At 40.6% G+C, this 18511-nt stretch overlaps 2 protein-coding genes across 2 annotated transcripts in view; both read left to right on the top strand.

Annotated features, from left to right (window-relative positions):
• Positions 1-1519, top strand: part of dnmt3ab (DNA (cytosine-5-)-methyltransferase 3 alpha b) — a 52279-nt gene extending 50760 nt beyond the window's left edge. The window contains exon 24 of the transcript XR_007144601.1: positions 1382-1519. The gene's annotated coding sequence lies outside the window, so the exon portion shown is untranslated. The remainder of the gene's footprint in view (positions 1-1381) is intronic.
• On the top strand, positions 1435-18282 carry dpysl5a (dihydropyrimidinase like 5a). Its single transcript, XM_027172796.2, has 13 exons — positions 1435-1572; positions 3479-3747; positions 8039-8197; positions 8340-8519; positions 8611-8679; positions 11501-11545; positions 13389-13464; positions 13655-13811; positions 13939-14080; positions 16030-16172; positions 16341-16548; positions 16973-17141; positions 17997-18282. Exons 2-13 carry the CDS (start codon positions 3487-3489, stop codon positions 18080-18082), a joined length of 1695 nt encoding a protein of 564 aa, XP_027028597.1. The 5' UTR covers positions 1435-1572; positions 3479-3486; the 3' UTR covers positions 18083-18282.
• Positions 18283-18511: the final 229 nt, after the last annotated feature.

The raw sequence follows: 18511 nt of genomic DNA, 5'->3' as shown, positions 1-18511 counted from the left end.
CAAGTTATTCATTTACAGCCCACTCAGGAGACACTAAAGCTCAGTAGAGTTTCCATTCTATATTCTTGTTATTGCAGGGTTGCCAGCGTTCTTTAAACAAAACAGTTTAAGATTTTTTGCTGGTTGCCTTTTCAAAACCTCAGGCCTTCCAAGAGCTTATATTTGGAGAAATGGCTTGGAAGAAACTCAAATTTACACAAACTTTCCATGTACCTCAAATGTTAGAGATATGTTTGGCTTTAACTTTAACTTGAGTATTCGACTAGAGCTGCAACAAAAAGGTATATAAAATGCAGGGTGCTTAAAGTAATTTTTCATGAACTATTTCAAAAGAAGTCCAACATGGTTAACAAGGCAAGTCTCATTCTTTTAGTATCTATTCTGTAGGTTGTGTACAGTATGTGTGGTGGCCACAAGCGTTTATTGCAAGTTTTACTGAAAAGCCAAAGAGAGAACAATCTTGGATACCAAAATTTTACTAGTTAATAATTTACTCATTTTAATCATTTATTCTCAACATTAGAATTATTGCTATCTGTCAATTGTTGTATAAATCAACTAATAATAGTTATTCAGGGAGTTTTCTACCTGGAGTACCCGGAGGCACGGGGAGAACATGCAATCTCCACACACACACACAAGGCGGAGTCAGGAATCGAACCCCCAACCCTGGATGTGTGAGGCAAACGTGCTACCCACTAAGCCACAGTGCCCTCAACTACAAATTTAATACTACTACTACTACTACAAAAAAAAAAAAAAAAAGGTGATGCTTTTTGGAATCTCAGGAGATGATTTTCCATCACAGGAAAATCCATCACAGGAAAATCTTCAGAACAGAGTGATTTTAATTTCATGATAACATGACAAGCTGCAGTCTTTTGTCTTTTGAACATGAGTTCAACTAATGTAATGTTAAATTCTTTAAATTCATATTTGTTAAATATAATTATTATTATGAAATATTTGTGTAGTGTTGTATATTTTATTTTTTTAATCATCTCTTGAAGACTTGAGAACCATTTATTAAATGTGAAGTCTAAATATGGGTTTGTATAAATATTAATGCAGATAAATGATTAAAGCGGCTGAGGTAACTACAGGTGTCATTTTAACATTAGCACTTAGAGACGTCCAGTTCTGGGTTCAAGTCATCTTTCAGTTTTCTATTTAATTCCGATATCAGCGACTTCTGTAACAAATACACATTAATGATTAATAATGCCGATTTTTTATTTGTTTTTATTATTTGTTGTTTTAAAAGAGCTAAACATGAGCTCTAATAGACGCCTGAATTAAAACCCATCCCCCTTTGAGATGACACAATGGTATATACCGAGGGTGTCAGGCCACTCCCTGTCTGTATTGTGATTGGCTGCAGGTACATCCATCATTGTATGCCTGCTTTGTGATTGGTCGGCTAACGGCTCGCTCTGTGTGGATGCTGCGGACGTAAGGTTTTCCAAGCTGTAGCAGCCGGAGCATCTGCCTGCGTCTGCCTGCGGGTGTCACCCAGCGCTGTCGTCACTCACCACTGAAACACTGCTTTTTTTTTGGAATATAACAAAAGAGGTAAGCCGTATACTGTTTAAGTATACATCTTACATTTATGGAATGCGTATGAAATCTGCCGCTGTTGCTGCCGCTAAGCCGTTGCCTAGGTGATGATGAGTGACAGCTCCAGGGCTCGAGCCTGTTTTCAGGGCTTGGTTCATTTCTACACTCATATCCGTCTCCATCCGGAGATCCGCCCTCAGTCCGGCTGTGACAGCATTTACTCACTCGATTTGTCCGTAATGTTAATCAGAAATGTTTGGACTGAAACGTAGCAGTGTTTAGTTTTACCTCAGGAACGATAGAGCTGTAAACAAGATTTATGAAGCTCCATCCAGTCGATGTGGACGTCCTGATTTAATGTTACTCATAAAAATGGACGTTTTGTTCTTATCTGTTGTGTACTACAAATATATTCGTTTATAAGGATGTGTGTTAAGCGTCCTGTCATCCGTGTCTCCGTTAGAGAAAGGGCTTGGCCATCCTCTTTGTGTGTGAGATGGGCTCCATAACATCCATGTGGAATGCACACACACACACACACACACACACACACACACACACACACACACACACACACACACACACACACACATGCACACACATACATACACACACACACACACACACACTGCACAGTACAGAGCTCATTCAGTTTTCTCCCTGCCATCTAGAGGAAAAATAAATCTTTGCCACATCATGGAAAAGAACATTTTAATGCAAACAAAACATACATAAAGATTTAACCACAGATTAAAATGCGTCAGTAAGGAAACATGGCACGTTCAATACATGATTGTTACACATAGTACTAATAGGTGTGTTAATTTTTTTCTAGTGAAGGCAACCTATAAACCACTGCTTATGCTGTGTTCGTGAAATGTGTGTGTGTGTGTGTGTGTGTGTGTGTGTGTGTGTGTGTGTGTGTGTGTGTGTGTGTGTGTGTGTGTTAAAAAGGGCTTCTGTAGTATTGCATAGAATAAGCTGGAATCAGAAGTGGGTCATGGGAAAAATTTGCCTGCATGAGCCGTAGCGAGGAACAAATGTGTGACTAATTTCTCTCTAAGGTCTTTGGAGAGGACATGGAGGTAGCATGTGTATTGTACTGCTGCTGCTTGCTTAATATAGTTCAGACAGAGAGACAAGGATACACCCATCTCTACCCGCTCCCTCGAATACCCTCCACCCACCCAATCAGGGGCATAGAGAGTGCTTTTTGGTGGTGGTGGTGGTGGCGGCGGTGGGGGTGTTATGGGAATGCACCCTCTTTCCATGACTTCATCCTGCTTGCACTATGGCTTACACAGCTGAATAGAATCATAAGGTCCTTGGTTTCTCTGCTTTGCCACACCCCTTCACTTGACACTGTACTATCTGGGTCAGAACCACCCTGACTCAATGCATCATGATTTTTTTATAAGGGCTGACTCTGCTGTTTGCCCTGCCAGTTGAAGGGATTTGTTTATTATTGTACCTGTGGGTGACATCATTAGCAATAAATAGCATTAGATGTAGTAATTCCACTGTTTTATATACACAGTCATATAATATGGCTTTTACTGCAGTGCTTGGCCAAGCCAATGATTATCACAATGATTAAAAAGCCAAACTGAGATTATACCATGTGGATTTAATCCTGGTTTTTATATTTTATATAGAGTTTTATATAGAGTTTTATAGAGTCTTATAGTCTAAGATCTTTCTAAGGCAAGTCTCACTGTCCAGGAATGCTGGAAGTTGGAAAATTGGCTTTCAAACTCGTTAATAGTATTCATTGGATAATGTTCTTGTACTCGTTTACATTGAGTCTTTTTGCTCATTTTGGTAATTTTGAGAAAAAGATAAACTGATGCTTATTTAGTAGAAAAACAAAATTACACCCATTTAAGTCATAAGATAGTTGATCTCTCCTGCTCTCTTACAGGTGGAATCATGTCTGCTGGCCCAGCGACACTGCGCATCCTTATAAAGGGAGGAAAAGTGGTGAATGATGACTTTACCCAGGAAGCAGATGTGTACATTGAGAATGGCATCATTCAGCAAGTGGGCAAAGAGCTGATGATCCCAGGTGGTGCCAAGGTGATAGATGCCACAGGCAAACTGGTGCTTCCAGGGGGCATCGACACAAGCGTTCACCTGCAGGAGAGTTTTATGAACGCCTCCACTGCCGATGATTTCTACAGTGGCACCAAGGTACAATGTGTTTATTTTCTACATAAACAATTAGGGATTAAAATACAACATGGTGTGTTGGTCTTACAATATGGTGTGCAACAGCCCAACGGTTTATTCCTTCTTTTTTATTTTCTTTTTTATTTTATTTATTTGTTTGTTTGTTTGTTTGTTTGTTTATTTGTTTATTTAGAAAATTTTGGATATGCCTGTGGATTTGAAAAGCATAAATTTATCTTTATACTATACATTTATTATTATTATTATTATTATTATTATTATTATTATTATTATTATTATTATTACATAAATGATTCTTGTTTATAGGAATAAAAGGTGTAATCATAAAGTAGTTATTACTCGCATGCACACTGTACATTGTTTTTGGGAAAGTATCTTCAATTCCTAGGCATGAATCATTATTGCTTCACTACATCCCTGGCCTTAAAGTCGTCACTTTCTATAGTTGGTTAGCAGAAATTTCACATGCAGATGCCTTTGAGTTCATTGAAGCCGATTCCTCGTCACTGACCCTGTTGTGAAATTGTATCCAATGTCTTGGTGGATGAATGTCTGGGGCGAAAGTAAAATGTGGATAGATTTTTTTGGCCTCCACACACAGAGAGGCCAACCATCTGCTGGGTCTTTCTCCTCTAAAAGCCCCGTGAGCTTTTATTCTTGAGTGGCATGGTGCGGCTGTGGCTCTCAAATTACTGGAAGGATATAGCTAGAAGCTGACACTCAGAAAGGCATGAAATGAATTTTATTGATCCAAAAGCAAGAAAAGGTCTAGAGCCTGGATTTCAGATTTGTTTTGTTTTATAATATTGTGCATCTCGGTTGTATTTTAAAGCCACATTGTGGTAGTAGACATGCAGCTCCACAGTGTGACATCATACTGTAGCAAGCTGCACCATCCAACCTAATCCCGTGGGTTCGTTAGTAAGCACTGAAAGGCGAGAGTACGGATGATTCACACACATCCAAATGCGTGCACACACACACACACACACACACACACACACACACACACACACACACACACACACACACACAAACACACTTACTCCTGAGAACACTGTCGTGTTTAAGATGACAAATGAATCAGTTGTTATCTGAACTGTGCTTGTTAGACACTGGCGACGCAAGTGGTAATCCCCCCACCCGGTCCACATTACTGCCATGATCTTGGCCAAGCACAGACACAAATGCAGATCAGATTCTGTTTCCATAGATACGACAGGAGCTGCTGCAAAGACTGCTGCAAATGCCTTTCACTCGCACCATTGTACAGAGAGACAATGGTGCTCAATTCCACGCCCCTTTCAGGGGATGCTGGTCCATTCCCCTGTGCCAACTGACAGATGGAAGAAGATCCTTCATGTAATGAAGAATTATGGCAAAGCTCATTTATCTTATGTTTCATACCATTTCATACCTGAGCAGGGATTCAGAAATAAGTGCAGTAGCTAATGTTTTCATAGTGCATGTGGTCTATTAATCATTTATTAATGTGTCTTATCAAATAAAAAGTTATTAGACTTATATTTTAAAATCTGAATATCATAGTGATGCCAATTAGTAATTACCTCAAAGCCCTCATCACTTACCTCAAAGCCCTCATCATTCCTCGCACTGCACCCCGCACCCTCCGATCTACCAGCACTGCTCGACTAGTTCCACCATCTCTCAGGATAAGAGGCAAGTATACTACAAGACATTTCTGTTCTGGCTATTTTCAAACGACGGTTGAAGACCTACTTATTCATGAAACACTTCAACTAAGCACTTCTTTCCCTGTTTGTTACCAAAAAAAAAACCTTTGAACAATGTTTTAAACTTATGGTATCTTAAGTATGTAAGCTAGTGAACCAGGGTTAATGTATTCAATGGCAGAGACTTTTGTACGTTGCTGTCATGAACGCAGGATAAAAGGGACCCAAACGCAGGATGGCAAAAATAACAGGGTTTAATAACGAAAAAACATGAAACATAACACAGACTAGACCGGACAAAGACAACAGTTGATTCCGTGCTGCACAAGGCAACGCGGCACAGTTAAATACAAAAAGAAAATGAGACACGATTAGGAACAGGTGTGAAGACAGGGAGGGGCAGACGAAGGCGGGGCAGACACGTGACGAGGAACGTAAACAAAAGGCACATGGCCAACAGTCCAGGCTGAGTCCTGACAGTTGCCCGCCCTTGTCTGCACCTTCCGTTTCCACACACCTGTTTCCCATTGCCATTACCCTGTCTACTGTATATAACTGTGCCGCATTGCCTTGTGCAGCACGGAATCTACTGTTGTCTTGTCCTGTCTTTAGTCCGTATCATGTTTAGTGTTCTTTTGTTATTAAACCCTGTTTATTTCGCCATCCTGCATTTGGGTCTGTTTTGTCCTGTGTTCATGTCACAGACTGGCTTGGGTGAGCAGAAAAACATAACAGAACATGTTGAACTGAGGTGAACTGAGGTGAATGAGTTGCAACAGTAGAGGACCAGAAGACCATGCTTGCTGAAACTGTACTGGGCAATGTTTTCCCAATCTTCAACTGCCCTTTTTTTTTTTTTTAATATATTTTACTATTTAAGTATTTGGCCTGTAGCTGCATGGTTTTATGCACTGTGCTGCTGTTTGGCTAAATGAGCAGGTGTATAGTGGCTGGAGAGTGTTGCACTAATGAGCCAAAACTATAACTCTGATAAAACAGGGGTTCTCCCTGTGCTTTGGAGTTTCCTCTGTGTACTCCAGTTTCCTCCCCTAAGTCCAATGGCATGCAATGTGGTTTGATTGGCATTTCTAAATTGTCTGTAGAGCATGAAGAGTCTTGAAGAGTCTATGAGATCTTGGACCTGCCCTGCGCCCTGATTCACCTTGGAAAGGCTCCAGGCTTTTTTATTTCATGCAGAACATCGATTGACTGCCTGTCTTGTAGCAGTCAGTGAAAAGCCACAAGCTGAAATCAGTGCAGTACTGTAGCCTTATTAGATTTTCCCTTGATCTTCCCTTGAAATCTAGTAAAACAGAGGCACAGAACTAGCCTTAAAAGCTGCATGCATGTTCCTCTGGACAGCTACACATGCATGTGCATTTAGGGGTTATCTCCAGAGAGGTCAACTGTTTAATATGCTCAAACTGTTTTAGAAGTATTTTCTGTTTTGCAGTGGAAAAATATATTTTTATTGGATTATAATGTCTTGTGGGGTGCACGGTGGCTTAGTGGTTAGCACGTTCGCCTATCACCCCTTCAGGGTTGGGGGTTCGATTCCCACCTCCGCCTTGTGTGTGTGGAGTTTGCATGTTCTCCCCGTGCCTCGGGGGTTTCCTCCGGGTACTCCGGTTTCCTCCCCTGGTCCAAAGACATGCATGGTAGGTTGATTGGCATCTCTGGAAAATTGTCCGTAGTGTGTGAGTGTGTGTTTGAGTGAATGAGTGTGTGTGTGCCCTGAGATGGGTTGGCACTCCATCCAGTGTGTATCCTGCCTCGATGCCCGATGACGCCCGAGTAGTTCGGATAAGCGGTAGAAAATGAGTGAGTGAGTGAGTGAGTGAGTATAATATCTTGAGAAAAATGATGGTTTTCTATCTATGTTTACTAAGACTCGAGCATTGCCACCATTGACTTATATGTAGGGGTTTATATACTGTAACTGAGCAGGTAAGGGTTAAGGATCTTTCTCAAGAGCCCAGCAGTGGCAGCTGGTTAGTCCTGGGGTTTAAACTCACAGCCTTCAGAGCAATAGTTCAGCATCTTAAACAATGAGCTACTAGGGACCTTGGATTAGGGTCCAGGCTCCAGGGTTCAAATGAGCTTGGCCTATTGTCTGTGTGGAGCAGGTTCTATCCATCTGCTGGCATCTGCTGTAGCAAAGTGAGGGTGACTTTCTTTATAACAGGACTAAATTTAATTGGGTTGTACAAATTCTTAATCAGTGCAGTGAGGTCTGGTAATTGACGTTGGCTAAAAATAGTCAGTTAACGTTTACATAATTATTATTAAAAAATATACTTATATAATTATAAACATATTTTAAAAATGTGACCTTTAAATGTAATCATTTGTATTTTATATAAAGTGTGTCCTTTATTTATCTCTATTTTGTTGTGTAGAAACAAGTGTATATTAATGACATGTGAATAAACCAATGTCTGGTTCATGAAACTGTTAAAAGGCAACAAAACGGGCAGGGATTGAAACGCAGTTGATAAATCAGAATAGAAACAATGGAAAGCATACGTATTTGTGCATGAACAGATTTAACTGTCCTTATCTTTGATTAATAAATGCCAATGTGTGTTTATATTCAGGCTGCTCTGGCTGGAGGCACGACCATGGTGTTCGGCCACGTGCTGCCTGAGAAGAACGAATCTTTGCTGGAAGCCTATGAGAAATGTCGCGCTCATGCTGATGCCAAGACCTGCTGTGACTACGCTCTTCATGTTGCTGTGACCTGGTGGAGTCCCAAGGTACACATTTTCTCTTACGTTCACTCACACACACACACACACACACACACACACACACACACACACACACACACACACACACACACACACACACACACACATATATATAACAGTAATGCATTTTCTAACAAATCCTGTGCAGGTGAAAACACAGATGGAGACACTGGTGAGAGAAAAAGGAGTGAACTCCTTCCAGATGTACATGGCTTACAAGGACATGTACATGCTGAGGGACAGCGAGCTGTTCCAGGCCCTGCAGCAGTGTAAAGATATCGGAGCCATAGCCCGGGTACACGCTGAGAATGGAGAGCTGGTGGCTGAGGTTGGGATACTTTATTATCTTTCTGAATTTTATTTGATTATTTTCACCTGTCCTTGTAACTTCACAGACCATTTTTTGTTTTTCTTTCAAGGGTGCCAAAGAAGCGTTGGATCTGGGCATCAGTGGACCAGAAGGCATTGAGATCAGCAGGCCTGAAGAGGTGTGACATTAATGGTGTAATCACAGTTTTATGTCAAAGTTTGGCAGACAAAGCGACAGGCGACATGCTGACATGATTTCTGTGACATAGCAAGAGTGTGACATTTCAGCTAAGATTTTATAAATTCTAGGCAAATGAGGCATGACACTGCAAAGTAAAAATCAACCAATTAGCTTGACTTATTCTATAAGACAGTCCTACACTTTTAAAAGGAACCTAAAAGCAAGTGATAGAACCTAAAGTAGACAATAAAACAGGGCCCATTCAAAGAGTATTATATATACGCTGAACAAAATTATAAACACTTTTGTTTTTACCCCCATTTTTCATGAGCTGAACTTAAAGATCTAAGACTTTTTCTATGTACACAAAAGGTCCATTTCTCTCAAATATTGTTCACAAATCTGTCTAAATCTGTGTTAGTGAGCACTCAAAGGTCTGGCATTTCAAGATGCTGATTAGACAGCATGAATATTTCACAGGTGTGCCTTAGGCTATCCACTATAAAAGGCCACTCTAAAATGTTTTATTGTATAGGGGGTCCGTGGGGGTCCGAAAACCAGTCAGCAGCTGGTGTGTCTCACCATTTGCCTCACATAGTGCAACACATCTTTTTCGCATAGAGTTGATCAGGTTGTTGATTGTGGCCTGTGGAATGTTGGTCCACTCCTCTTCAATGGCTGTGCAAAGTTGCTGGATATTGGCAGGAACTGGAACACACTGTCATATACGCTGATCCAGAGCATCCCAAACATGCTCAATGGGTGACATGTCGTGGATGAATGGCACAACAATGGGCCTCAGGATCTCATCACAGTATCTCTGTGCATTCAATGCCATCAATTAAATGCACCTGTGTTCATTGTCCATAACATATGCCTGCCCATACCGTAACCCCACCGCCACCATGGGTTACTCGATCCACAACGTTGACATCAGCAAACCGCTCACCCACATGACGCTATACACGCTGTCTGCCATCTGCCCTGTCCATTAAAAACCAGGATTCATCCGTGAAGAGAACACCTCTCCAAAGCTCCAGACGCCATCGAATGTGAGCATTTGCCCACTCAAGTCAGTTACGACGACGAACCTCATTCAGGTTGAGACCCTGATGAGGAGGACGAGCACGCAGATGAGCTTCTCTGAGACGGTTTCTGACAGTTTGGCAGAAATTCTTTGGTTATGCAAACCAATTGTTGCAGCAGCTGCCCGGGTGGCTGGTCTCAGATGATCTTGGAGGTGAAGCTGCTGGATGTGGAGGTTCTGTGCTGGTGTGGTTACACATGGTCTGCACGTCGTGAGGCCGGTTGGATGTACAGTACTGACAAATTCTCTGGAGACGGCTTATGGTAGAGAAATGAACATTTAATTCCTGTAAAACAGCTCTGGTGGACATTCCTGCAGATGTTCCTGTAATCATGCCAATTGAACGCTCCCTCAAAACTTGCAACATCTGTGCCATTGTGCTGTGGGATAAAAACTACACATTTTAGAGTGGCCTTTTATTTAGGAGCACCTGTGCAATAATCATGCTGTCTAATCACAATCTTGATATTCCATATCTGTGAGGTAGATGGATTATCTCGGCAAAGAAGAAGTGCTCACTAACACAGATTTAGGTAGATTTGTGAAAGATATTTGAGAGAAATAGGCCTTTTCTGTACATAGAAATAGTCTTAGATATTTGAGTTGTGCTCATGAAAAATGGCAGCAAAAACAAAAGGCAGGGTGGGGGAGCAAGGCACACGGCAGGGCAGGTGGGGGAAGCAAGGCACACGGTGAGGCTGGTGGGGGGAGCAAGGCACATGGCAAGGCAGGTGGGGGAAGCAAGGCACACGGCGAGGCAGGTGGGGGGAGCAAGGCACACGGCAAGGCAGTGGGGGAAGCAAGGCAAACGGCGGCGCAGCGAGAGAGGGCCGAGTGACGTCCATAGCAGAGCAGAAGGGCCGAGCGACATCCACAGCCGATGATCCGAACGACGGCCATACGGAAATACGGGACTGCAAAACCCCGCGCGGACAGGAAGTGGGGTGGTGTCCTGCACGGAAAACCAGGAAGTGAAGCCTGCAAAACCCCGCGCGGACAGGAAGTGGGGTGGTGTCCTGCACGGAAAACCAAGAAGTGAAGCGACATCCCCAACCGGACAGGTGCAATGTGATGTCACAGGACACAGAGAAAGAAAAAAAACAAAACCGGGTTGTGACATCGTCCACCGGCAAGAAGTAAGGCGGCGTCCCCCGTGGGAAACCGAAAGTGGAGCGGCGTCCCTCACCGGGAACAACTGCAGACCTATGTCACAAAAGAAAAAAAAAACTAAAAGTCTGACGCTATCTTGTTGGGTCTAAGTCCTGCGAAATCCTTCTGTAAGGGATGCAGGGATAAAAACAGACCCGAATGCAGGATGCATGTGGACAAAGTCCGGGCTGGATCCTGACAACACCAGGGTTCTATAGAAAACCTCAAGGAGCTCTTTTTAACAGTGTTTGGTGTGGTGGTCCGACATAAATTCTGTCCACACTAACACAAGATTTTTTTTATTACGGTTGTTTTGTGTCCAGGATTGTGTTAATTAATTTGCATTGAGTCAGTTAAAGAAGCTACGTTTAGCTGATGTGGTTTCTTTTTTCGAATCACTAGACAGTGCACAGCCACAAGTAACTAAGGTAGCAGTCATGACTCCCTCATCAGACTAACTACAAGTGATACGACCAACTTTTTTCTAGTCAGTGTGAACATTGGGTTCTGCATTCCTGACTCTGTGGGTTACAGCAGCGATGTTCAAATGTCTTACTGACTCTGGATACTCTTCTGTTCACAGCTGGAGGCAGAGGCAGTGCACAGAGCGATCACCATCGCCAACAGAGTGAGTAATACACGCTATGATTCGATCACATTGCGTTTCCTCTTGTCTTGAAATGAATTCGATTTACACATTTATACTTGACAGATCCCACAATAATCTGATAAGTATGGAAAAAAAATAATTAAAAAAAACACAAGCATGATGTGGTTGGAATTTGTTCAATTTCATACAACTGTAGAATTAAGAAGAGCTACTGTACAATCACTAACCCCATCCTTAAAACTAACCATTTTACAAATCCTTTCTGCTGTAATGAGAACATATTGGACACTGTTTGCTCTACTGTCCTGCTTCAAACAGTGCCAACAACTTGCGCAGTGTTGCCAGGCAATTGGGCTATTTTTAAAATCAGCTTCAGTTCACTGCAAAACCTTCCCAAAGTGGAGCCTTTTTCCTTATTACATTTCCAGCACCATGCAGCGAATACTGTACATGTGTAAAGATTTTATGTCGGTGAAAAAGAATTCATGTGTATTGTTCACAGTGCTGAATTAACATTTTATTTTTTTGCTTGATATGAAATTAAATGTTTTTCATGTTTCTAGTTTTCATGTTTCTATTTGAGCCCATGTATATCCAGTAAACGTACCATTTGGTTTTTGGGCCCAAAGCAGCTTAACATTATCAGCCAAGCATTATTATAGAGAAATACTATCTGTAATATCTTTAATATACTGTGTGAATGGTTATTAGATTGATCAGTAATACTGTTGCAGCTTAATATCTTATTAATTTTGATATATATTATATATCACATATTGAAATGATATGTTTTACTGTTTGAGGGGCGTATCAATTTAACCTCAAATTTATTTCTATCCAATAAAATCTAGGTATTTTAGTTTTTCTTATGTTACTAGGACTTGTTACTATACCAGTCACTGCACCAAAGATTTGGAAATGTATTCTATCTGGAATCTTTTTGCATTAAAGTGCATGTAAATGTTTTTCTAATAATCTATAAACCATTTTTTAGTGTGGACAATGGAGTGCAGACTCAGTTTTTTAATACTTTCATAGGTGCCTGCTCAGGGATCCGTGTGCACTTAAATATCTTGTGTCCACATTAAATATTAATGAGAGTGATATGTTTGGGAGAAGTCCATTTTTAAAGAAGACAGCACAATACTTTATGCATTCTACAGTAGGTGACCGGTGAGAAATGAACGTAGAGCGTAGGGCTAAATGTGATTAAAACAAGGTTACAATCCAAACTATGCTGTTGGTGATATTTTTATATTTAGGTGTTTTGCAGCTGAGATTTATATGCAAAGCTTTATTACTCAGTAACACCAGCAGTGAGGTCTAGTGAGGTGTTTTTTTTTTCTGGAGGCACTGATTTCAGCCCAAATGCTTCTGCTAATGCAGTGAGGATAAGTGCTTTTTTTTTTTTTTTTTATCAGAGTGTCCTTGAAAGTGCATGAATGAAATTGGTATATTGTGGAAAGCCCAGCCATTTGCCTGGGAAAAAGTACTGCACAATAGCCGATGGATTACTGTGACATAATTAGCATCCTTCACTTCTTAAATATGCTCAACAAAACAAGTAAGAGAAAGATGCCGAGCATGAACCTTTATATCCTTTATACGCTGCTTAATTGGTGACACCATCATGTTTGATGACCTTTCTGTTAGTATGCACTCGGAGATTCACAGCTATTCCTGTCTAGACTGTTAGGAAGGTTCCAAATACAGTAACTCACACATAGTAAAATCTTGATGTTAGCAGCACTTGTTTGGAGAAATAATTGAGAATGGAATTGATACTATGAAGTAATACTTTCAGTGTTTATTATGGTTATTATTATTTAATTATCTTCCTCCTCCTCCTCTTCCTCCTCAGGCTCACTGTCCTATATATCTGGTTAACATAGCCAGTATGTCAGCAGGAGATGTTTTGGCCTCTGGGAAGATGCACGGTAAGGGCACAGCGTTGTCTGTATCAAATTACACCGTATGTAGCTTTTGTCCCTATAGGCACCACACACCTGTGGGGTTGTATGTGCTTTCTTGAAAAACAAGCTGTCATATATCACATACAGTAGTAGACATTCATCATGCTAGGCTACTTACAGTATAATAATGCATTTCTGGTGTGTGTGTGTGTAGGTAAAGTGGTGCATGGGGAAACCACCACTGCCCATGCTGTTATAAACGGGCTGCAGTACTACCACCAGGACTGGGTTCATGCTGCTGCATATGTCACTGTTCCTCCCTTGAGGCTGGACCCCAACACACCCAACTTCTTGCTCAGCCTGCTGGGAAGGTGGGTTTTGTCACACACCGTACGTAAGCTCAGAATGTGACCGTTTACACACGGAGGAGCTTTCGTTCACCCTGTACACAGGACATAACTTCAGAATCTGACACACGCCTGTTTTTTTCTGCTGTAGTGACACTCTGAACGTGGTGACGTCAGACCACCGGCCCTTCAACACCAAGCAGAAAGCCATGGGCAAAGATGACTTCACTAAGATCCCTCACGGAGTGCCCGGAGTGCAAGACCGCATGAGTGTCATCTGGGAGAAAGGAGTGGTAAGTTTGATCTGACTAACCTAAATTAAATAATAATTTGTAAAGCACAATCTTTTATTACTGTGTTAAATAAAAAAGGATAAAACAGGACATGCAGATATTTGCAGATATTTACAAATTTTTTTTTTATTATTAATAATAGCAGGCTATACTTTTATTCTATGTTATAGTTCATGTGAAACGATTCCAAAACAAGTTAATGTTATCATTTATGTCACGACATAACGTAAACATAAAGCAAAATATACCACAATGTAATAAAGCACAGGGACGTTAAAAGGTTTTACCTCTGAAACAAAGCACAGACACCGGAGTCTCATTCTGTAAATGTTTGATAAACATTCTAACAGAAAGCTTCACGACACCAATAATCTTGCAATGTGGTTTTTTGTTAAGCAGTAACACGTACTGTAAGAAAGAACCTAAACACTAAAATCCATTCATGTATCGGTTTAAATTATAACAGCATCTTGTAGACAAATCCCAGTTATTATTTTGTTACTTGATAACTTAGCTGAATGTCTGTATCTCAGTATATGACTGTGATTTATCAGAGACTTCAGCAGTGCCGTGTAAGCTGTAGTATTTGACAAAGGATATAATAAAAAATATTTTATTATAGCTTTTCATGTGACAACACTGAAGAAATTACACTTTTAGGACATTTTCACTTGGGGTGAACTCACTTTTGTGGCCAGCTGTTTAGACACTAATGGCTGTGTGTTGAGTTATTTAGAGGGGACAGTAAATTTACACAGTTATACAAGCTGTACACTCACTACTTTATATTGTAGCAAAATGTCATTTCTTCAGTGTTGTCACATAAAAAAAGATATAATAATATATTTACAAATATGTGAGATACTGTATGTCCTGCATGCTCCATTTTTATCATCTACACAACTAATAACTTATTATTGACTGAAAAAAAACTGCATATCTAAATGCGTACTGTATCTCTGTTACTAGCAATGATCTCAAGGGGTATTCTAAGGTCCTTTGTCAAATACTACTGCTTACACGGCACTTGATAACTTAGTCGAATGTCTGTATCTCAATATATGATTCTGATAAATCACAGTCATATACTGAGATACAAACATTCGACTAAGTTATCAAGTAACAAAATAATAACTGGGATTTGTCTACAAGATGCTGTTATAATTTAAACCGATGCATGAATGGATTTTAGTGTTACTGCTTAACAAAAAAACACATTGCAAGATTATTGGTGTCGTGAAGCTTTCTGTTAGAATGTTTATTAAACATTTACAGAATGAGACTCCGGGGTCTGTGCTTTGTTTCAGAGGTAAAAACTTTTAACGTCTCTGTGCTTTATTACGTTGTGGTATATTTTGGTTTACACAAGCTGTGCATTTTTCTGTGTCTTATTAACTTCTAAGAAGATAAAAAAATAAGGTTGTTGATAGAACAACTGCTTATAGCTATCTGTCACAACCGGAAGCGGAAGGAGACAGACCCGTATGCAGGATAGCTTCAAAGGAAAGGGGTTTAATAAATGATAAAGACAACGACATAAAGACGTTAACAAAAGCAATACAAATGAAGACACTTAACAAAGACTAGACATGACGAGGGGTAAACGTAACTAATGATTCCGCGCTGCACTCGGCAACATGGCCCACTTAAATATAAAAAGACACGATGACACAATAAGGATCAGGTGTGAAGACAGGGAGGGGCAGACGAAGGCGGGGCAGACACGTGACGAAGAAGATAAACAAAAACAGCACGTGGCCAAAAGTCCGGGTTGAGTCCTGACACTATCGTAACATAAATAATAACAGGAACTTGTTTTGCAATCGTTTCACATGAACTATATAAATGGCTCAGTTTGACCTATGACAATCCAAGAACACCCTAATCGCATCAAACAAAAGATTCTTTAAGAGAAAGCCATAAAAGAGAAATATATTGTCCTCTTCTAGGTTGGAGGAAAGATGGATGAAAATCGGTTTGTTGCTGTCACAAGCTCTAATGCAGCAAAGATCTACAACCTGTACCCCAGGAAAGGCAGGATCATCCCAGGAGCCGATGCCGATGTGGTAGTCTGGGACCCCGACGCAACCAGGTACAGTCCAACATAACAAGGCCCAGCTCAGTGATTATAGGTCAGAGTGTGAACTAAAGATGTTTGGGTAACATATTAATGATAGCTACACCTGAGCGTCTGCTGTCACCTCATGTACCAAAAAATGTAGCTCTGTGATGACATGTGATGTGTATTGTCTTTGGGTAGAACCATCTCTGTGACCACTCAGTGGCAGGGAGGTGATGTGAATCTGTATGAAGGTCTGCGCTGTCATGGTGTGCCACTGGTCACCATCAGCCGTGGCCGTGTCGTCTACGAAAACGACATCTTCACCTGTGCTGAGGGTTCTGGAAAGTTCTACCCTCTCCGAACCTTCCCAGACTTTCTCTACAAGAAGATGGTGCAGCGGGACAAGGTATGCCAGTGTTCATTACACTGTTTCATTAATCATCTGCTTGTCATTAAAATCAGCGACTCTGCTTCATTGTGTGAAGTGTGAGTGAGTGAGTAATGTAGATTATATACATTTTTAAGTTATTGATTTTTCCATTCCGTACCTGACCAACATAAATATTAAGTGTCTTCCTGTCACTAGTCATTTTCTAATCAGATTGTTCTGGTAAAGTCCCAGTTCATTCTCATACTTCTGTTTCCAAGAGCTGCAACATTAATGTTAAATTATAGAATCTTATATGCTAAGTAATACCGAATATCAAATAAAAATACATCAGAAACGGCTTGGGTTTGTCTAATTCTTAAGCCGTGTGTGTGTGTATTTGTGTGTGTGTAGAGCATTCAAATGATTAAAAGTTTGTGCTCCCTTCCCCTTTCCCCTTTAGTGCCAGGTTCTGAAGGGAGTGGACCGTGCTCCCTACACAGGAGATGTGGCTGCCGTGCAGAACACAGGGAAAAAGGAGGCAGCTCCTTCATCTGGGGACATGGCCCCACGACCCTGCACACGTCACGGAGGAGTGAGAGACCTGCATGAGTCCAGCTTCAGCTTATCTGGTACTGTACTACAGCCTGCTTTCCCGGCACATTCCTAAACATTTATCCGTATGCACTACTGTGAACTTGTGTTAGATTTAGAAAATCTAAATTCTAAAAAAAAATGTAAACCGCAAAATTTACGCTTAATAACATGCTTAGAAAAACGTATCAGCGCTGTACAGCATTTCATAACTTGTGGCTTTAAACAACCCAAAGCCTTAACAACGTGAGCCACCACTGCCCTACATAGGTTGTGACGTAAAGTATAAAAGTTTGTCACATGAAGCTGAAAAAGAAGACAGGACGCCAAGGACAGAAATCAATCATGCACTTATACTGTATGTTATCTGGCCAATTATATTTTATATAATACTATTCAGTGTAACTACACTTTCTCCTCCTTTTTATGAAACTGCTTACATAACAGCAGTGCTTTATTCCTTTAATAACTCTCTTATAGTTACATTAAATGTCCATGGTGCAATTTACCTCCTGTTACGACTTTTATTATAGCAGCTTCAAACAGTCTTTCCCACATTACATCTTATTTCCTCTCTCTCGAAGTTAATAAAAATATGTAGCCTGTTGCATTACCCAGAAACCAAAAAGCATATTTATGATTTCTCTGATGGGGTGAGAACCGTTACAAAGTGCTGTAGCTTACAAAGCGCTGACACACATTCTATAAATATTAAACAAATATCTCCTTAGAGAAGCTTAACCATATCATTTTATTATGGCATTGCACAACTGACAGATCTATTGTCATCACAAAATAAACAGCACCAGATGAAACACCACCATGCTAGTGAACTGTAAGTCACACAAACACATCATGGTTTTACAGCTTACAGGAGCTTTGTGTGTTGCCAGGTGTCCAGATTGATGATGACCTTCCAAAGAGATCTTCCCAAAGGATTCTGGCGCCTCCTGGTGGTCGATCCAGTGGCATATGGTAACGTCAGCTACCAATAACTAAAGTGGAAACTAAACACCTAATAATATCTGATGAATTCACATCGACCAAAATGTATTTAACCCTCGTCACTTTGCTACTAGCATAATTAAATGTCCATGTTAATGATTTCAGGAAGTTAAAAGAAAAATAATAGTAAAAAAAAAAAAAAAAAAACGGGCAGGGGGTTATTTAGAAGGAAAACGAAAAACAAGGTATCTGTGGTTTGTAGATCCTGTGTGAGACATGTGGGTTTTGATGAATTAAACTAGCATTAATTTACTCTGGTTTTGGTGTCATATAGTTGATTTGGCAAAGGTGCAAAACAAGTCCTCCTCCGATCCTGTCTACTTCACTTTATATCACTATCTTTATTCCGAACAGTGCACTGTGATATGCAACTGTTAAAGGAATACTTAAGAAATTTTTTCAA

The sequence above is a fragment of the Tachysurus fulvidraco genome, chromosome 12 (assembly GCF_022655615.1).
Source record: "Tachysurus fulvidraco isolate hzauxx_2018 chromosome 12, HZAU_PFXX_2.0, whole genome shotgun sequence".
Taxonomy (NCBI): domain Eukaryota; kingdom Metazoa; phylum Chordata; class Actinopteri; order Siluriformes; family Bagridae; genus Tachysurus; species Tachysurus fulvidraco.
This window is presented reverse-complemented; position numbering and strand designations above follow the sequence as displayed.

Excerpts from the sequence above, each read along its gene's own strand:
- dpysl5a (XM_027172796.2), top strand. The coding sequence starts at position 3,487 with ATGTCTGCTGGCCCAGCGACACTGCGCATCCTTATAAAGGGAGGAAAA. Across the intron at positions 3,748-8,038 it reads ATTTCTACAGTGGCACCAAG|GCTGCTCTGGCTGGAGGCAC; the intron begins GTACAATGTGTT and ends GTTTATATTCAG. Across the intron at positions 13,465-13,654 it reads GGCCTCTGGGAAGATGCACG|GTAAAGTGGTGCATGGGGAA; the intron begins GTAAGGGCACAG and ends GTGTGTGTGTAG.